At 53.9% G+C, this 15,780-nt stretch overlaps 4 protein-coding genes across 4 annotated transcripts; all 4 read right to left on the bottom strand.

The window, feature by feature from the left end:
- Positions 1-49: 49 nt before the first annotated feature.
- Positions 50-4,269, bottom strand: J4E82_001194 (uncharacterized protein; the record flags this gene model as incomplete). The annotated part of the gene is made up of 3 exons (XM_051727510.1): positions 50-237; positions 290-2,966; positions 3,016-4,269. The coding sequence occupies 3 exons, from the start codon at positions 4,267-4,269 to the stop codon at positions 50-52; spliced, it is 4,119 nt and encodes a 1,372-aa protein (XP_051592823.1).
- A 1,486-nt stretch (positions 4,270-5,755) lies between these two features.
- J4E82_001193 (uncharacterized protein) lies at positions 5,756-7,463 on the bottom strand (the record flags this gene model as incomplete). Its single annotated transcript, XM_051727509.1, has 5 exons — positions 5,756-6,241; positions 6,306-6,461; positions 6,510-6,968; positions 7,019-7,249; positions 7,296-7,463. 5 exons carry the CDS (start codon positions 7,461-7,463, stop codon positions 5,756-5,758), a joined length of 1,500 nt encoding a protein of 499 aa, XP_051592822.1.
- A 465-nt stretch (positions 7,464-7,928) lies between these two features.
- On the bottom strand, positions 7,929-11,959 carry J4E82_001192 (uncharacterized protein; the record flags this gene model as incomplete). Its single annotated transcript, XM_051727508.1, has 4 exons — positions 7,929-10,255; positions 10,308-10,824; positions 10,909-11,658; positions 11,726-11,959. The coding sequence occupies 4 exons, from the start codon at positions 11,957-11,959 to the stop codon at positions 7,929-7,931; spliced, it is 3,828 nt and encodes a 1,275-aa protein (XP_051592821.1).
- A 1,311-nt stretch (positions 11,960-13,270) lies between these two features.
- Positions 13,271-15,522, bottom strand: J4E82_001191 (uncharacterized protein; the record flags this gene model as incomplete). The annotated part of the gene is made up of 2 exons (XM_051727507.1): positions 13,271-14,771; positions 15,029-15,522. The coding sequence occupies 2 exons, from the start codon at positions 15,520-15,522 to the stop codon at positions 13,271-13,273; spliced, it is 1,995 nt and encodes a 664-aa protein (XP_051592820.1).
- Between the last annotated feature and the right edge of the window lie 258 nt (positions 15,523-15,780).

The raw sequence follows: 15,780 nt of genomic DNA, 5'->3' as shown, positions 1-15,780 counted from the left end.
ATTACCAGACCATACATTAAAACACATCACATCAAGGTCTTCTTGGGACCTAAACCAAAACCCATTCACTACCTCTCTTGATGAATTTATCCAGCATCAGGGTGACATCGGTAAGGACAAACCGACAGATGTAGAAACCGAAGAACTCGGCGGCGTGGCGCGTGGATAGCTCGAGACCGACATGTGTAGGGGAGGAATGCTTGAGACCTGGATCTTCGACTTGGCGTGCGATTTGGTCTAAGGGGTTTTGTTAGTATACGCACCATGGTGAGGAGATGTGAAAGCATACCTAGTATCTGGACCGCATCGAATAACCGCGCCAAAGAACCCATATAGCTTGCATTGGGACCCTCAAACACAACACCGGAAATGTCTCGCTTGGCAAAGCGAATGCTTGGGAGGTTTGTCATGGGAAGCGTCGACATGACTAGACTGTCCTTGGGTACTTCAGCACCCTTGGTACCGCCGGCCATGCCAGCAAGGTTGACGCCGGAGTTCTTTGATCGGAGTTTCCGCCAAGATGCAAGATACGACTTGCCCTGAGCAACAGCACCCTTGGCAGTGTGGTCTTGAGACCCATGCTTTCCGACACCATCAGCTGACGCCGCACCTTCGCCAACTGTAGTCGCGTCTCTGAAAAGTGCAGTTACGGACTGCACACCGACTTCGTTGCCTAGTTTCTTCGCTAGCTGGGTTTGTACCTGATCAAGCACTAGCTCCAGAGACTGCATCTCATCAAGTACAGCGTCTGCATCGTTCGTATCCACAGACGCTAGCTTCTGCAAGGCAGCTGTAAGCATATCGCAGTTGGCAGTCTTGTCTTCGATGTTCTTTAGCTTAACGCCCTTTACTCGCCAGACATCGCGAGGAATAAAAAGCTTAGTTGAGAGGTATCCACCGCGGGGATGTGCAATCGTCTGATAGAAGCATCGCATTAGCCAGAACGGTCTCAGTAGATACGAATCCGGACATGGCTCCAGGGGTATCGGTGCGTTTGTGACAGCTGGGCTTGGCGAACCGGGCGAAAACGGTGAGTGGATATCACTTTCAAACAAGTGCATCCCTCCACTCGGTAGACCATCAACGTTGAATGTGGGGATGCTAGGTGTTGGCATTGCTAGTCCGGCATTGCTGGGTTTCCGCCCCGTGATGGAGAAGGTCGTGCTGAGTGGCGTTCCTATGGACGCATCTGAGCCATCTGGGCTGGATATTGACAAATTGCGCTGCTTCAGGCTAAGGGAGGATTTGTTCTTCCGAATTCCCATGGCTGAGGTTTTCCCAGTCTTTGGTGAACCTGGCACAAGACCAGCCTCGTTGGATACAGCATGACCAAGGGCGGGCGTCGCTGGTGAAACAGTGGCAGCAGTCTCGGCAGGACTGTAGAGGGGAGGCTGAGGCGATGGAGCTCGGAGGCCAGATTGTTGGGACGCTTGCGGCAGCGCGGGCAGTTTGAACGCGGAGTCTAATGTTGGCTTAGTAGTGCTGAATGTTGGTGCCGCAGACTTGGGCTGGACAGGAAGATCGGTAGGCGCGTCCTTAGCTGGCACCGGAGGCTTCTCCGTATGCGGCGCTGGCGGGACTGGTGGTACAGAAGTCTCGATTTTTAAAGACTTTGCGTTTTGGCCTGATAGTCTCCGGCTTCGTACTGAGGCTGCGTCCTTGGTTGCGGTGGTTGGTCGTGGTGTAATTTCTGCTGTGTCAATCGTTTGCGATGCTTGTGATTCCGGAACAGGAGGCAATGCAGGCAAAGCACCAGATGGAGCAGGCGCGGAGGGAGGGGCATGTGTGGATGACTGTTTGGATGTCGGGTGTATCACCTCCGCAACCGTCGAAAGTGATGTACCACCCGTCGTTCTGTGCGAGGATACTGAACTGTTGTACGTGCTTCCAGAAAAGCCACTCGAGTCCGACTGCCGCGGTAATGACGACTTTGTCTGTAGATCGAAATCGAAGCCATCGAGCATATACTCTCTCGTCATCTCATCCAATAACCGCTCTTCCTCATCCGCCTCGTCGTTGAATCTTATCTCAGCACTTTCGCGCACGTGTGGGAGTCCTTCGCTCCGAAGCTGCGTCTCCTTGTAACGATACTTGGCTGCAGCGATAGCTTCCTCCCGTTCGGCTTCACGTACGCGCTCTTTGGCTAGTTCCACGTTTCGCAGCTTCGTCGCTATCATATCGGCAGGGGTGGACATGTCGTCATCATAAGGTTCGTAGCCGTCGTCGTACGCAGCTTCGACAGCTGCGTCAAGCGCCGCGTCGAATTCTGCCTCGGTTCCTCCGCTTGCGTTTCGTAGATGCTTTCGGCGTACTCCTCCAGGAGACATGGAATGCACTGAGGATGAACACGACGAGCCTCCAGACTCGTCTATAGTATCAAGCCATGATGTTGACTCGTTGCTGTGTACTCGCTGATGGTTCGTCTTGACTGTCTGTTGCGGTTGCAGTAACCGGCCATATTCTCCGGGCTCAGAGTCGGTCTTTCCGCTAAGGAGAGGAGACTTGGACCGCTTTGGAGACAGTGGCGGAGGCATGTATACACGGTCCATCATTGACTCGGCAGTGGAAGATCGGACAGACGAGGTAGAAGGGGCAAGTCGCCCAGGCGGGGGCTGAAGGTTGAACTGTGGATTCTGCATGCCTCTTTGCACATCGCGGATAGCTGTGGATATGACAGATTCACGAGGACCTTCGAAACCTGAACGAAGGGGCAATTGCTGTGAGGGAGCCGATGTTGGCTCGCCCATGGAGGGGGTATCATATATGGAACGGTCGTTAACTATGCGGGATACTGTGGCAGTCTCAATGACTGCAGGCGGCTCGTCGTCATCCAGGAGCAGCATTGAGCGGTGTTCGTCCAGCGATTCCCCGCTCATAGGACGAGCCGGTAGCGATTTGCCACTGTGGTTAGTGTAGCCAGGATCTAATCGTCGTAGCTCTTCTATGCGGTTGGTATACGTTACTCGCTACCTGGGTTAGCACCGGGGTTCTGGACAAGGTTTAGGCGTAACTTACAATAGCATCCAGCTTCCGCCTGTCCTCCTCTTGCGAGCTGCGGATCATGACCTGCTGGAGGAGCTTGCAGGCATCCTCGTACGCCTCCATGGCGCCCTCGAAATTTTGCGCATTGTCGAGCAGGACAGCTGTGTTGGCCTTTTGCAGGGCGCGCGACAGCATTGTCTTCTTGTCCTTCTCCCTCCGCTCGCGTGTGCGGGGAGGAGTGCCCTGGTGGCCGTCGTCTAGCCTAGCGCTGGCGTTGCTTTCGCTGCGAAGGTGATCCCTGCTGGGGCTCCGGGCGTGGGTTCTGCTGGCGGATCTGAACTGTTCTCTGCTCTGGCTCCTCGAGTGGTCCCGTGAGGCGGCCTGCCTGTGACCCGCGCTCGGCGGGGGCTTTTGGGCGTTCTCCTTGGGTGCCGCAGCGATCGATGGTCTTCGTCCTGTGGAGGGCCGACCTGGGCCCGAAGTGGAGTCGGCCTCGTGGAGGACCGCAGGCGACCCGAGAGGCGACTTGCCCAACACTCTTTCAGCCTTTGTGGTGCGCGAGGGAGGCCGCTGGCCAGGCGGGGGCTGCGTGGGTTTCGAGTTGAAGTAGTCGCGTGGCTGGTTTCCGGAGAGCAGGTTCGGGGTAAAGAGGCTGGATGCAGAGGGTGAGTTGTTGGTAGTCGAAGTGCTCGTGGGAGTGTTGGGGTCGTAGACGGTTGAGGGTAGGAGTATCGGAGGCAGCGAGGGTATCTTTGGGGGCGCCGTCACAGACGACGGGGGGTCGTAGACGGGGGAGCGAGGGCGGTGTCGGCGGGGACTCGACGTGGGCGAGCGTGAGGGCGATTGCGGGTGCGGTACAGATGCATTGGCGGTGGTGGGCGTCGTGGCAGGCAGGGTGGTGGTGATGCTCAGCTTGCGCGAGAAACTGGGGTGGTGCTGGTGGTTGGCGTGCGGGTGTTGGTGGTGTGTATCGCGCCGCTCCTGCTGGTCCCGACTGGCGGTCGTGGTGCTCTGAGACCAGCGGTTCAGACTCGCAGAGGCAGTTGAGCCGTCCCGCGAGGCTGCAATGCCATCTGCTGCGCCGTTGGCAGCGCTGGAGCGGCGTCTGGACGAGGCCGGGGGCGGTGTGGCCCGCTTGTGGGGGGGTTTGGTGGACGAAGACGGCGATTCCGCGTTGGAGTCCCTCAGCGAGGCGGACCGGTGCAGCGACGACGACGAGATGGAGCCACTGCGCGACGACTGGCGGCGGTGCGAGGGATTATCCGGTTGGGCGGTCGTGGTGTTCATGTTGGTTTGTCGACTCCCGTCGAGGCAGGAATGCGTGTCTCAGGCCAAGCCAGCGGTTAATGCAATGCGCATGCAGGCATGGTTGCCGCAAGCAGGAACGCGCTGGGGCAGGCGGCGATGATGCGGCGAGGCGTGGCGGGCGGCGTCTTCGGTGCTGTCGTGCAACGGTGCTGTCTATCTTGAATATGTCGTACGTACAGCGACGAGAGACGGCCCTGTGGAGCGACAATGCCGCCAAGGAGAAGGGGTCTTCCAAACACAGCCTAGTCTTCCCATGCTAGATACCCCTGTCCGGCCGACCCGGCTCCCTCTCCTCCCATGCTCCGGACGAACACCCGACTCAGACCAGCGACTCTCTGTGCTGCACGCAACCGCTCTGCTTCAGGGGCCCAGGGCACCGCGTCGCCGAAGTAGTCGTCGTCCTGACTCGTGCGCCGCCTGTTGGGGGTGCCTGAGTCCATGACCCTCTGCCCGCGACATTGCGTTTCAGACTCGTCTTCCCAATTGCATCCTGGCCTCTGCTGCAGGAACTGACTAGGTCCTGGCCCTATCGACTAGCCTTGTGGCTGCGCTTGATGGACGCCCACAGTCTGCCTGCCTGCGTTCCACACTGGGTTCCTGACTTACTTTCCCACTAGAAACATGCCCTACTGTCCTCTCATCTCTCCATTGTAGATCTATCGTTCCTAGTCCATCTTCTAGTCTGCGCATACAGTACATCATGCTTCTTCCCTGTTCCCCGCACCCCCATCTCCATTTCCCATCTCCCACGTAGCAAAAAAACAAACATGCATTGCTTACTCCCGCAACGCCTCCTACGCCGCGGCAGCCAAATGCGATATCGCCTTTGCCATGTTTCGGAATGGCATTGTTGCCCTGGCAAACAAGTGAAAAAGAATCCTCACGTCCCAACATTTACACAACCCAACGCGTTCGCCATCGCGCTCATGGCAGCCCGACGCCCGAACATCGTAATGTGCCACATCGGTCCGTTTGCCACGCGCGCCAAGTCCCATTGCTATCAAACACGCGGTCCCAGCATCGCGGTTGTCTCGCGCATACGATAATGATAATGACCTGATACTGACACACGCCTACTTGTCTGACACGAAAAGCACCTGCAACAAGCAAAACTCCATCACGCATCTTCTCACATACATGACATTGGTGGCTTCGTGATTTCTTTTTGCTCATATGCACGCCACGACGAGCCAACCGTCTGCACGACATTTATAATCGTTTTCGCCTCTCCGCAGCCTCCTCCAGGCTACTTGCCAGCCTCCGTGGTCTGACCATGATCACGTCTACCGTTCGGGTCCACCATCTCTCGTTTCATGCATTACCGTTATCGCGTCATGGACACTGCTCATGCTCAACCCTGCAAAACAATCAATCGAAGCACCACTAGCCGCTTAAGCTCCACTTGTCCATCTTCCAGTGAGCTTGTAATCCACATGTCATATGCTTACTCCATCGCTGTTTTTCTTCAGTGCAGGTCAACCATCATGTCCTCCTCCGCCTCGAGGCTGTCGTCCCATGCTGTATCCATAGCATCGCCGTTGTTGTTGCTCTGCCGCTTACTCAACCGTTTCTGGTTCTCGACGTACTCTTTGGTGAGCGTCAGTCGGTAGTCGGCATCCTTGACTTGCTCGGCGAGCATGTTGGTACGACGCGTCTGGTCAAACAGGGCTTGCTGTTGCTGCTTCTCGCTCTTGGCTAGAGGCCCCTGTGTTGGATCTAAGAAGAAACGTAGTACGATCCCCGCGTTCGACTTGTCCGTCTCCTCTAGTCGTGCGTTCAGGTGCCCATCCTTGATCAATGTGTCAATGTATCCGGCGATCTCATCCGCGGAAGCCCCCAAGTGGCTGGCAATGTTTGAGACTGGAATTGCCGAGTATGTCCGTGATAGCCGCGAAACGTAGGCCCGTGTTTGGCTGCTGATGAGCTCGTTGACGAGGCCTGTGTTGCCATCCTACATGTCTTGTCAGCGTGTGCGCAACAAACCGTGAACGTTTTGTAGTGTCTCATAACCATACCTCTGCCCAGATCTCAGACCCTGCTTGCACCTGGGCCTTCAGCTTGGACATGTTATCCAGTTCCTCATACGCCTCTGCCAAAGCTTCGTATGCTTTCGAAGCAGCCTTGATGTTCTTGATCGCATTGCCGTTCGAAGTACGTGGGCAAGTTCCCATCTGCACATGTCAGCTCGTTCCATTGCAGACTGCTCAACTGTGACATACCTTTCCCTCGACAAGACAGCTCACTAACGCCCACTTCCTATACGCCTCCAGCATCAGACCGTTCGCGGTGTTGGCCGTAGGTATGACCAACACATGTTCGAGGAAATGTTGCGCCTTCTTGAACTGGCGAATTCCCAGATATGCTTGGGCTCCTAGAACGTAGTATTCCTCTATTTCTGACACCGAGAACTTGTCTGAATGCCCAGAATGCTGATGTATATACTCTCCGCTACTCGCGACATCCGCACATGGCACTGAGTACTCGAGGCCGTCACGGGCAACGGTCGGCATCCTCAGAGGAATAGTGTGAATGTAGTTGTCGAGGATGGGTTCGGCGGCCGCGTACGATCGTGTCTCGCAACATAGCTGTACGAAGAGGAGGTGAATTGAAGTGAAGGTGCCTGTGGTAGGGTCGAGTCGGGTCATAGCTGACCGCATCGGTGCAATAGCAAGGCTCGGCTATAGTCGTCAGTATCTCCTCCTAGCAGAAAGCATCTCGTTGAGCATACCGATCCGCATGCGCGCGCAATTTGTTCTAGATATTCTACCAGTGTTCTCCATTCCTTTCCAACATATCGCAGCTGTATAGGATCCGCAGTCTCGAGAAATAGTACTAGCTGATTCCATAATGAACCTCCGGGTTGCAGTGTGTCTGGGATATTCCTCTTCTCGACAAGGGTAGAGATGCGGTGGCGGAGGGCAAAGGCGTACGCTATTGAGTTGACGGCAGGGTTAAGTATCTAGAAAGTCAGCTGTTTGCAGGCCGATACGATATGTTTTCCTTACCGAGAGAACATCTTGTTGTGTATCTGCGCCCTTGGTCCAAGATGTCGATGAGATGTTGGATAGTTGTGAGACAAACTGGCGGGCCTTGGTGTCATAATCGCGCCTCTTCACGAGCTCTGGGCTGTCCGGTTGGAACGAGAGCAGTATGGTGGTGAGTTCGGCCGACATGGTCGCGGCAGCGTGGAGCGATGTCGTAGGTTGAGCACGTATACAAGGCGGCGGGCGGCGAGGTGGGGTATCGTGTTGCTATTGCCAGTGGGCACCTAGTGCAATATGGTTATTCGACTTCCAGTAAACTTCCTGTAGCTGGAAGCAGGTGTCTGGTTAAGCAGTGAGGAGGAAGGCGTTGTTGCTGCAAGACGATCTTTGAGTTCAATTGTTTGTACAGGCGGAGGTGTCAAGCTCCCCGCGAGCTCAAGGCATCTACGCACGGACGGGCCCCTCCCCCTCGTCACCTTTACCTTTACTATGGTGGTGCACTTCAACATGATCTCAAGACGAAGCAAAGCAAGAACGCATAAGTGAAAAAGTGCATGGTCATTCAGCGTCATTCATCTGTGGTATCGTCTATCCAACAACGCCTAGAAAACAATCCAAACCCAGAACGTTATACAAACGGGCAAAAGCGTAACTTTACCTCTTCTTGACAGCTTCCTCCATACGCCTTATCAGGACCTTCAGGCCGACACCCTTCTCGCAATTGCTTTCGAGGAACGCCTCCATTTGCTCTCTGACTTGCTTCATACCCTTCAGTACCGGCAATCTTCTCCCCTCTTCACCATCAAGATGCATGAGCGGGTTCAGAAGCAGATCGAAGCACTCGTGCCAAATCTCCGTCTGCCAGTATCGCTTCAAGCTCTCCTTGATCTTGTACGTTTTGGTCGCGCCAGCACCGAGAGTTGCGCCGCGCTCAGCTATCGTAGAGATATACTTGCCAAATAGCAGATTGTGGACTATGCCAGCAAGCCCGTGATAGTCGATCTGGTAGGTCCAAGGACGGAGTTCGCGCATCTCTGCACAGTCGGCTTCTGTAGTAGGCCAGTCTGCGATGAACTGTACATCTGGCTTGAAGGCCTTCATGTCAATGCCACGGCCGAAATCGATCAGCGAGACACCCTTCGCAGACCAGCCATCACGCCCGTCGCGCTTGTACTCCGAGTCCCAATGCTCGTCCTTTTGTAAGGCATCAAACCGAACGAGAATGTTGTCAGACTTGAGGTCACCGTGTATCACACCCTTGGAATGAAGGGCCTCCACCGTACGGAATAACTCGATAGTGAAGAACATGGCAAGTTGCTCGTCCATGACACCATTTTCCCCACGAGAGAGGTTTACGAGATCCAAAAGAGTACCTTGGTCTCGATACTCTTCCATAAGATAACACTCGTCTTTAAAGACGTGCATCTCGTACGCGCAAACGATCGAATCAGCCGCTCGAGACACGCCTAGTCGTCGCTTGGCTTGTCGCATAATGTAGAATTCCCACGGCGTTGGCGGATCCTCCATCTTGATAGCTTCCAGATCCTTCCGCTTTAGGCCGAATTCGCCCTTGCCCATCTGCGAAGGTTTGTTCTCGTCGTCCTCGTCCTCGGAATCTTTGCTTTCTACCAGATACACTGGCGCAAAAGCTCCTTTGCCAAGTTCACGTTTGACGGCATATGTCCGCTTTGTTCCCGGGAACTGCAGAGTAGGACAGAGAGCAAGGTTTGTGGAAGTCTTCTCTGCCTTGCTCGTTTTGACGGACTTGGTGTACTTGCGTATATCAGCACCCTTTCCGTAGCTCTCTTCGGTGTCTGCGTAGTATCCGTCGTAGCTATCTAGTGGCGGCTGGATTTCTTGCAGAATGGTCTTGCGGACGTTCTCGTCTACCGGATTACACTGCGCGTCTTTAATGATTGGACCGCTAGCCTTTGGTGCTTTAGACGAAACCTCCTTTGCAGCCAACGGTTTCCGTTGCGGTTCCGCGATGGGCTCTTTGGGTACTGGCTTCGATTCTGTCAGGGCGAGTTTCGCGACTTTCCCTGAACCGTCAATAACTTGACTTAAAAGATCTGCAAAGGGACTACTGCAAGTCTCATCCTCGTCGTCATCCTCAAGAATGTCAGTTGTACCTTTCGATCTTGACGGCGTCTTGGTAGCAGCGCTAAAATAGTCCTTCTGTGCATAAGCAGTGGCGATGCCCAAGGACGACTCCGTCTTCTCAACAATCGGTGTCATGAATGGCAACCGATTGTTCGCAGCCTGTATCGGGTCTCGATAGGGCTGCATTGCTGGAACATAGTCTTCTGGTGGGACAGGGACAAAGCGAGTAGGTAGTGAAGCAGGTGCTGAAGGTGAGGTAGGGGTGACTACATCAGATTCCCGTTGCTGTTCGGAGTCGACATCTGGACGTGTCAACTCATCAAACGAGTCGTCATGAGAATGCTCGGAATGTTCGGACTCATCATCTGATCCATCGTTTTCATGATCCTTAGGCACGTGTTTGCTCTCAGTGAAGTCTGACCATGCAGAGACACTTTTGGTGTCTGAATCATTGGCATCACTTTCTTCATCTTCATCTTCATCTTCATCTTCATCTTCATCTTCATCTTCATCTTCATCTTCATCTTCATCTTCATCTTCATCTTCATCTTCATCTTCGTCTTCTTCGGTGTTGAGAACCCTAGTGCCGAGTGTGAAATCTCCCACTGTTGTCTCGTCTCCGAATTCGCTCGTAGCGCACGATATGCGACCAGTAGCAGTACTTTCGGCTCCACTCGTATAGTCATCCTCATCGTCCCCACTGCTTTCTTCACCACTTTGGACCTCGGAGACTTCCTCATCAGCGTTCTTTAGTGGTTCGTTGAAAATATCGTATATTTCGTCCATGGCCTCCTTGGTGTGGAGGGTCATTGTCGTTTCTGGGCCAGTCTTCTTTCGCCGTATCTTTGGCTTCGCCGGAGAATCCAAGTTGGCTTGGACTGTTCCTTGTTAGTGTACAAGTGACAACCAGATGTCCAGCCGATCACTTACTTGTCTGAGTCTCCCCGCGAACTTCCTTGACCTCCATAACCTTGATCTTCCTAGTTCTGTTGGCCCGCTCCTCTCGTCTGGCTTTCTTAGCTGCCCTTGCTTTGTCTACATCTGCTTGTGAAGGTGGCGCGTTTTCGTCGTTACCCATGTCGTCATCAACACTACCTTTCAAGGGTACAGTCTTCGGCTTGGGGGGCTGTTCATGATCCTGCTTAGGCGCTAGAGGTGCGGCCTTGGTCTTTGGTCGTTCAGCAACCACTTCCTCTTCGGCTGCTTTCTTTGCCCGCTCCTGCTCTTTGCGGCGAATGGCATCCCAATCATGATCCATCCACCCCCTGTACTTAGCTCGCAGTTCTTCAAATGAGTATTCCTCCGACATAGGATCTTCATGGTTAGGGTACACCTGCTCTAGATCCACGAAGACTACTTCAAGTCTACCAGTCCTTGGGTTGACCGCTTGTTGATATTCACGCAATGGGTGGGGGCTGACATTTTCGTCATTGGGATTCGATTTGGTCTGAATACATGCATGGCAAACGCCCACCAATTAGTCCTGTGGTCGTAAATATATGGAGGGGCTGATGTAGGCAGATCAACTCACCTCATCCTTGAAAATCGACATTTTTGGAACGCCAGTGTTCTTCTTTCCAACCTTCAGAGTCTCACCCGCCCAGGGGCGTGCTTCGGTCGCGTTTTCCTTCTTGCGGTCTGCGAGCGATCCAATGCTGTCCCACCCCTCTGTGCTACCTGTCGAGCCAGGTCTTGCGGCATCATCACCGTCCGAGAAGATTGCAAGTTTGGGCTTTCCTGAGCGAGATGCACCTCCAGCGGTCTTCGGCTGGCTCTGTGGTTGCGGGCTCGGCGCACTGGGTGACGCAAGCGCAAAAGGGTCCATCTTAGCGGCAAGGGCTGGACGAACGGCAGGGAGTGCGGGGCTTGAAGGTTCGGGAGCCTCCTGAGGGCGGCTTTCGAGACGGTGCTGAAATTCTCCGTACTTGCGAATCAAGCGCTCAACTGGGCGGGCTTCGCGGTCGATGCCCAGGTTGTAGATCTCCTCTGCTTGTGTGAAGCGGCCTGCGCCTTCTAACCAGGCCGCAAATTCTTCGTAGAATAGCGCAAGGTTCTCTCCAATATTGTGTCGCGCCAGGTAGGCGAACGTCTCCCGCGGCGCGTCTGAGAAGAGGTGAATGTAGTGCAGCCAGAGCTTGAGGTAGCGCGCGTCGTTCTTGTACTCCGGTGAGGATTGGAAGGCTTTCGTTGCGCGCTCGAGGAGCGGACAAAGTTGCGACTGAGGTGTGTTTTGTGCGGACGGGTATGCTTCAAGCGTCCACTTTACATAGCGGGTGTAGATCTAGATTCGTGTGCACAAAGTCAGTACATGTCTCACCACATGCAGTTCGTGTATTGGTACTACTGACATCGAGTGGGTCGTCGGAGTCGTCAATCGCCATGAGCTCCTTCTCGAATCCGAGGCGAGTTGCGCTGTGTTCATCTTGCATCTGCGACGGGGACCGAGTTTGGCCAGCGGCCGAAGTCAACGGTGGCGTGTAAAGCTGCGCGAGCGCTCTTGCAGAACGTCCGCTGGGCAGACTCTGGATGTTTTCCTTTTGATTCTCAATGACTTCGAAGTCAATAAGATCGTCAGAACCCATGGCGCCGGTAGGGGTATCACAAAGAAACAAGAAGAAAAAAAGATGGGTATCAAAATCCAGGTACAGAACCAAGAGTCTTACCCGCTGTCGTTGTTGCTCGAATCGGATGTGTATACACTGGGCATAGGGTACGCGGGGCTTGCATGGGAAATAGCACGCTTTGCCCGAAACGTTCCATGTTTCTACGGCAACGGGGCCGCCACTTCCAAAGCCACGCTAAGACGCACAGACAGTGTATGATATGACACAGGCTCACCACAACTAACGTCTTGACTGTCATTGAGGCTGATCCTCGATGCAAACAGGTAGGCGTACTTCGAGTTCACTCGACGAGAAGCATATGGACGCTGAACCGGGCGCTATTTCTAGGCCTGTTTTGGTTCTGCTCAGCATGTCTGGTCTCACCCAGTCTAAAGTTGAGATCCTATGCTAGAGGATATAGCACTCACCGATAGAGACATCTGATCCAGTGACAAGGTTCTCTCTTCTATACGTCATGAGTACGTGATCGCTCCTCTCAGGGTGAGTCTTATGGTACCAGTCTTTGGTAGGTGCGTGATAGCCAGCGCGTTGTTCGTAATTCTGATACTGTAGGAAGAGGAGTTGATGAATAAGAGGGAAGGGGAAACGCGCAGGCATTTACGTGCATCTCTCAACTTGTGTCCAGAGTGACGCTCGATATCAGCAGAACCTTCGCCAAAAACGTCACAATACAAAATACATGTCAAAGTCAAGTGTTAAAAGCATATACAAGCATGTTAAGAATGTCCGAAGACAGCTACTGATTCTCTACCAGAAAGTGACTTCCTGCCATTACCAATGTTCGCCTTCAGTGACTCTCCAGCAATAACAGCATGACAGTATGACCAAGAAGAAAGGCGTCAGGACAAAATAGAAAATCCAATAGAATAACTCCAGACTCCCGCTATTGTACGATCGATTTGGTATATCCCTAAAACGACAGCAAAAAGCCAAATACACACAAACAAAGAAAATGACTCAAAGGAAAATATATGCCGGATCGGGGTATCCCAAGGAAGTTCGAGCAGAAGCTCCGATTGGTATCATATGGAAAGCGACAACAAGAGCCTCCACCTTTGGCAAATTTCTGGAGGAAAGGCTGGAGGGGAAAAAGCAAAGACCGAGACTTGTCATTGGTTACTGGAGCAAAACCAGATATATATATCATTCGCGTTCAATCATAGGAGATTCGTTATGTTCTTCCAAGTCGTGACATCGTTGCGCGTACTTGTGAGGTTTGAAGTAATGTGATGATGTGTCGTGTGGATCAGTGGGTAACGATCAGCTGACCTAAGACCGGTTCTCGACGGCTTGCTGCTCGCCAGTGGCCACTGCTACAAGCGCTTCTAAGCGTCGCATGTCGTTGTTGGCTGTCTGCGGCAGTGGCTGACCGAACGTTGCGGGTCCCCGCTCGGGTTCGCGCTGCGGGCGATAGCTTGAGCTCGAGCTCGAAAGGCTGTGGCTATGGTAATGTTGCGGAGGCTGTGAATGCAAAGGGTGGGGCCTCTCCATAATTGACGCTGGTGGCGCGGTTTTGTAATCTTCAACAACTGCTGGCGCTTCGACATACCCGTTGCTGTGGACAATAGCAGGGTGATAGTCGATCATAGTGCCTGGCGTCGGCACACCTTCGCTGCTACTGGAGTCCTCGGGTGACGTTCTCTGCATAGCTCTTTGCGGCTGACTGACAGGTCCATTGTACCAGGCTTGTCGCTTGTTCTTTCGAGGTGTCACTGGCTGTTCCTGCGAGGTTCTGGGCGAGGCGTTAATTGAAGGAATCTGAATAGGCTGAACATTGGAGGGTTGACGACTGAAGTAGCCATGAGGGGCTGTCGTGGGTCGTGCAGCGTTTGCTCGGCCTGCGCTGCCAGGGTATTGTTGTGACCACTGATTACTTTGAGAACCTGGACTAGCAATGTTCAGACGGTCGATTTCCCATGAAATGCTCGTTCGTTTGTGGTGACCTCTATTGGACGTGTGCTCCATTGGCGCGTGATAAGTAAGCGGACGTGCCGGAGCATCAATTTGCATCGGACTTGGCTGACGCCGAGGTAGCGGAGGCGGAGGCGGAGCATGGTCGAAGCTTTCGATCCCTGGGAGTCTGGTGGTCTGAGAAGCAGCAGGCTGTGAGGTGTATAGAGGGCGTGGAGCATCCGGTGTCTGGTGGTATCCAAGTCCACTAGTCGCTGGTCGAGGACCAGTATAAACTCCTGGGTGCCAAGTTCGTCGCCTCCAGTCCGCCTCCGCATTCGAGTCTCTCCTTGATTCTGGAAATTGGGACGCTGTAGGGCTTGCATATGCGCTGCTTTGTGCTGAGTAGGCAGGGGCAGCAGTCGATTGTAGAGGCGTAATGTAGGTAGGAGGAGCCTGTCCTGGTGCACCGGAGAAAGGATTGCCACTGGAAGAGATAGATTGGCGGCGTCCCGGAGGCGGTGGTCCAGCCCATGAGACTGGCCTTGATGAACTTGATACAGGAGACTGCATAGCAGACCCGAAGCGAGCGGGGCTACCAGTAACTGTAGAGAATGTCGCAGAAGTAGGCGTTGTAGGCGCGTTGGACTGTGTATCGTACTCCACGGGCCCAGGACTACCCATCATGGGTGGGTCATATGCATTCATAGTGTTGAGCGACAAGCGTGCTCTTGCACTTGCACCACCATCGCTAGCCATAGCCAAAGGTGGGGGTCGTCGCCGTATGTCTGGAGATTGTGCCACACTCATTGTCGATATTGTAGAGGTTATACTGGATGCAGAAAGGTTTCTGCTGTGACCTCTGCTGTGACCTCCGGTACTGCCTAGTGTGTTTGCTCGAGAACGATTTCCAGGTGGTCTTACTCGGTCGGTCCGGATCTGCCGTTGGAACCTTGTGCCCGTTGCGGCTAACGATTCAGAGGGTATATCTTCGTTGACGTGAACTGTTTGAGCATGCTGTCGCAGGTTGTCGAGACGTGAAAATCGTCGTGAGCAGTGACACTGGAAGGGACGTTCACCTGTGTGTTTACTACAGCATGTTAGCGAATGCGGGACAACGCACGATGAAAGACGTACCGAATGTGTCGTGCCAGGTGCTCACTTCGTGTGAAGCTCAGGTTACAAGGCGGAAAGTCGGTGCAGAAGAAGCGCTGTCCCTTCTTCTTCTTGGACGGTCGGTTCGAATCACTAGTCACGCTATCGTTGTCCGATCCATCTTTGTCGTCCTCGTCACCATCGCCCATATGCACGTCTTGACCGGAGGCTGTTGACCTATGCGAATCCTCTCTACTCTGCTCACTCTTGTTCGAAGCGGAAGGTGTCTCGCTCAGCTCACGGGCGGGTGTGAAAGGCGATGAAGGCAGTGGTCGCTGACCAACGAGTCCCGCAAAGGTGTTACGTGTAGGCGTCTTAGCTGATGGGTCTTCAGTGCGGATTTCCTCGGCCGCTTTCGATTCGGCAAAGAATCTGCTATTCGGTCGGGGAGTAGTGGGCGTCGTCTCGTCACCTGGGCGGCCCTGTGGCGGATCTGGAACCGACAATGTAGTGTTGACTGCTTGGAAGGAAGACATGTTGGAGGGGCCGATGACCAGCAGTCTACAATGTCCACCTCTTGTTCCGTGTCGTGGTGAGCGTGCTGCGCAGGTCGTTCTACAGTGACGGGGCGCGTATAGCTTACGGCGTACACGACAGGACACGGTACGGTAGCGCCAGTGATCTAAGACTGGGACGTTAATGCAAGCGCAGGTCCCAGGTGGGTTGCCTCCAGCGGCGCAATCAGTGTGATACTGCGGGTGGTTCCTTGCTGGAGCGGGTGTGGGAAGGCTGAA

This window comes from Alternaria postmessia (assembly GCF_024291825.1).
Source record: "Alternaria postmessia strain BMP 2775 chromosome Unknown scaffold_4, whole genome shotgun sequence".
Taxonomy (NCBI): Eukaryota; Fungi; Ascomycota; class Dothideomycetes; order Pleosporales; family Pleosporaceae; genus Alternaria; species Alternaria postmessia.
This window is presented reverse-complemented; position numbering and strand designations above follow the sequence as displayed.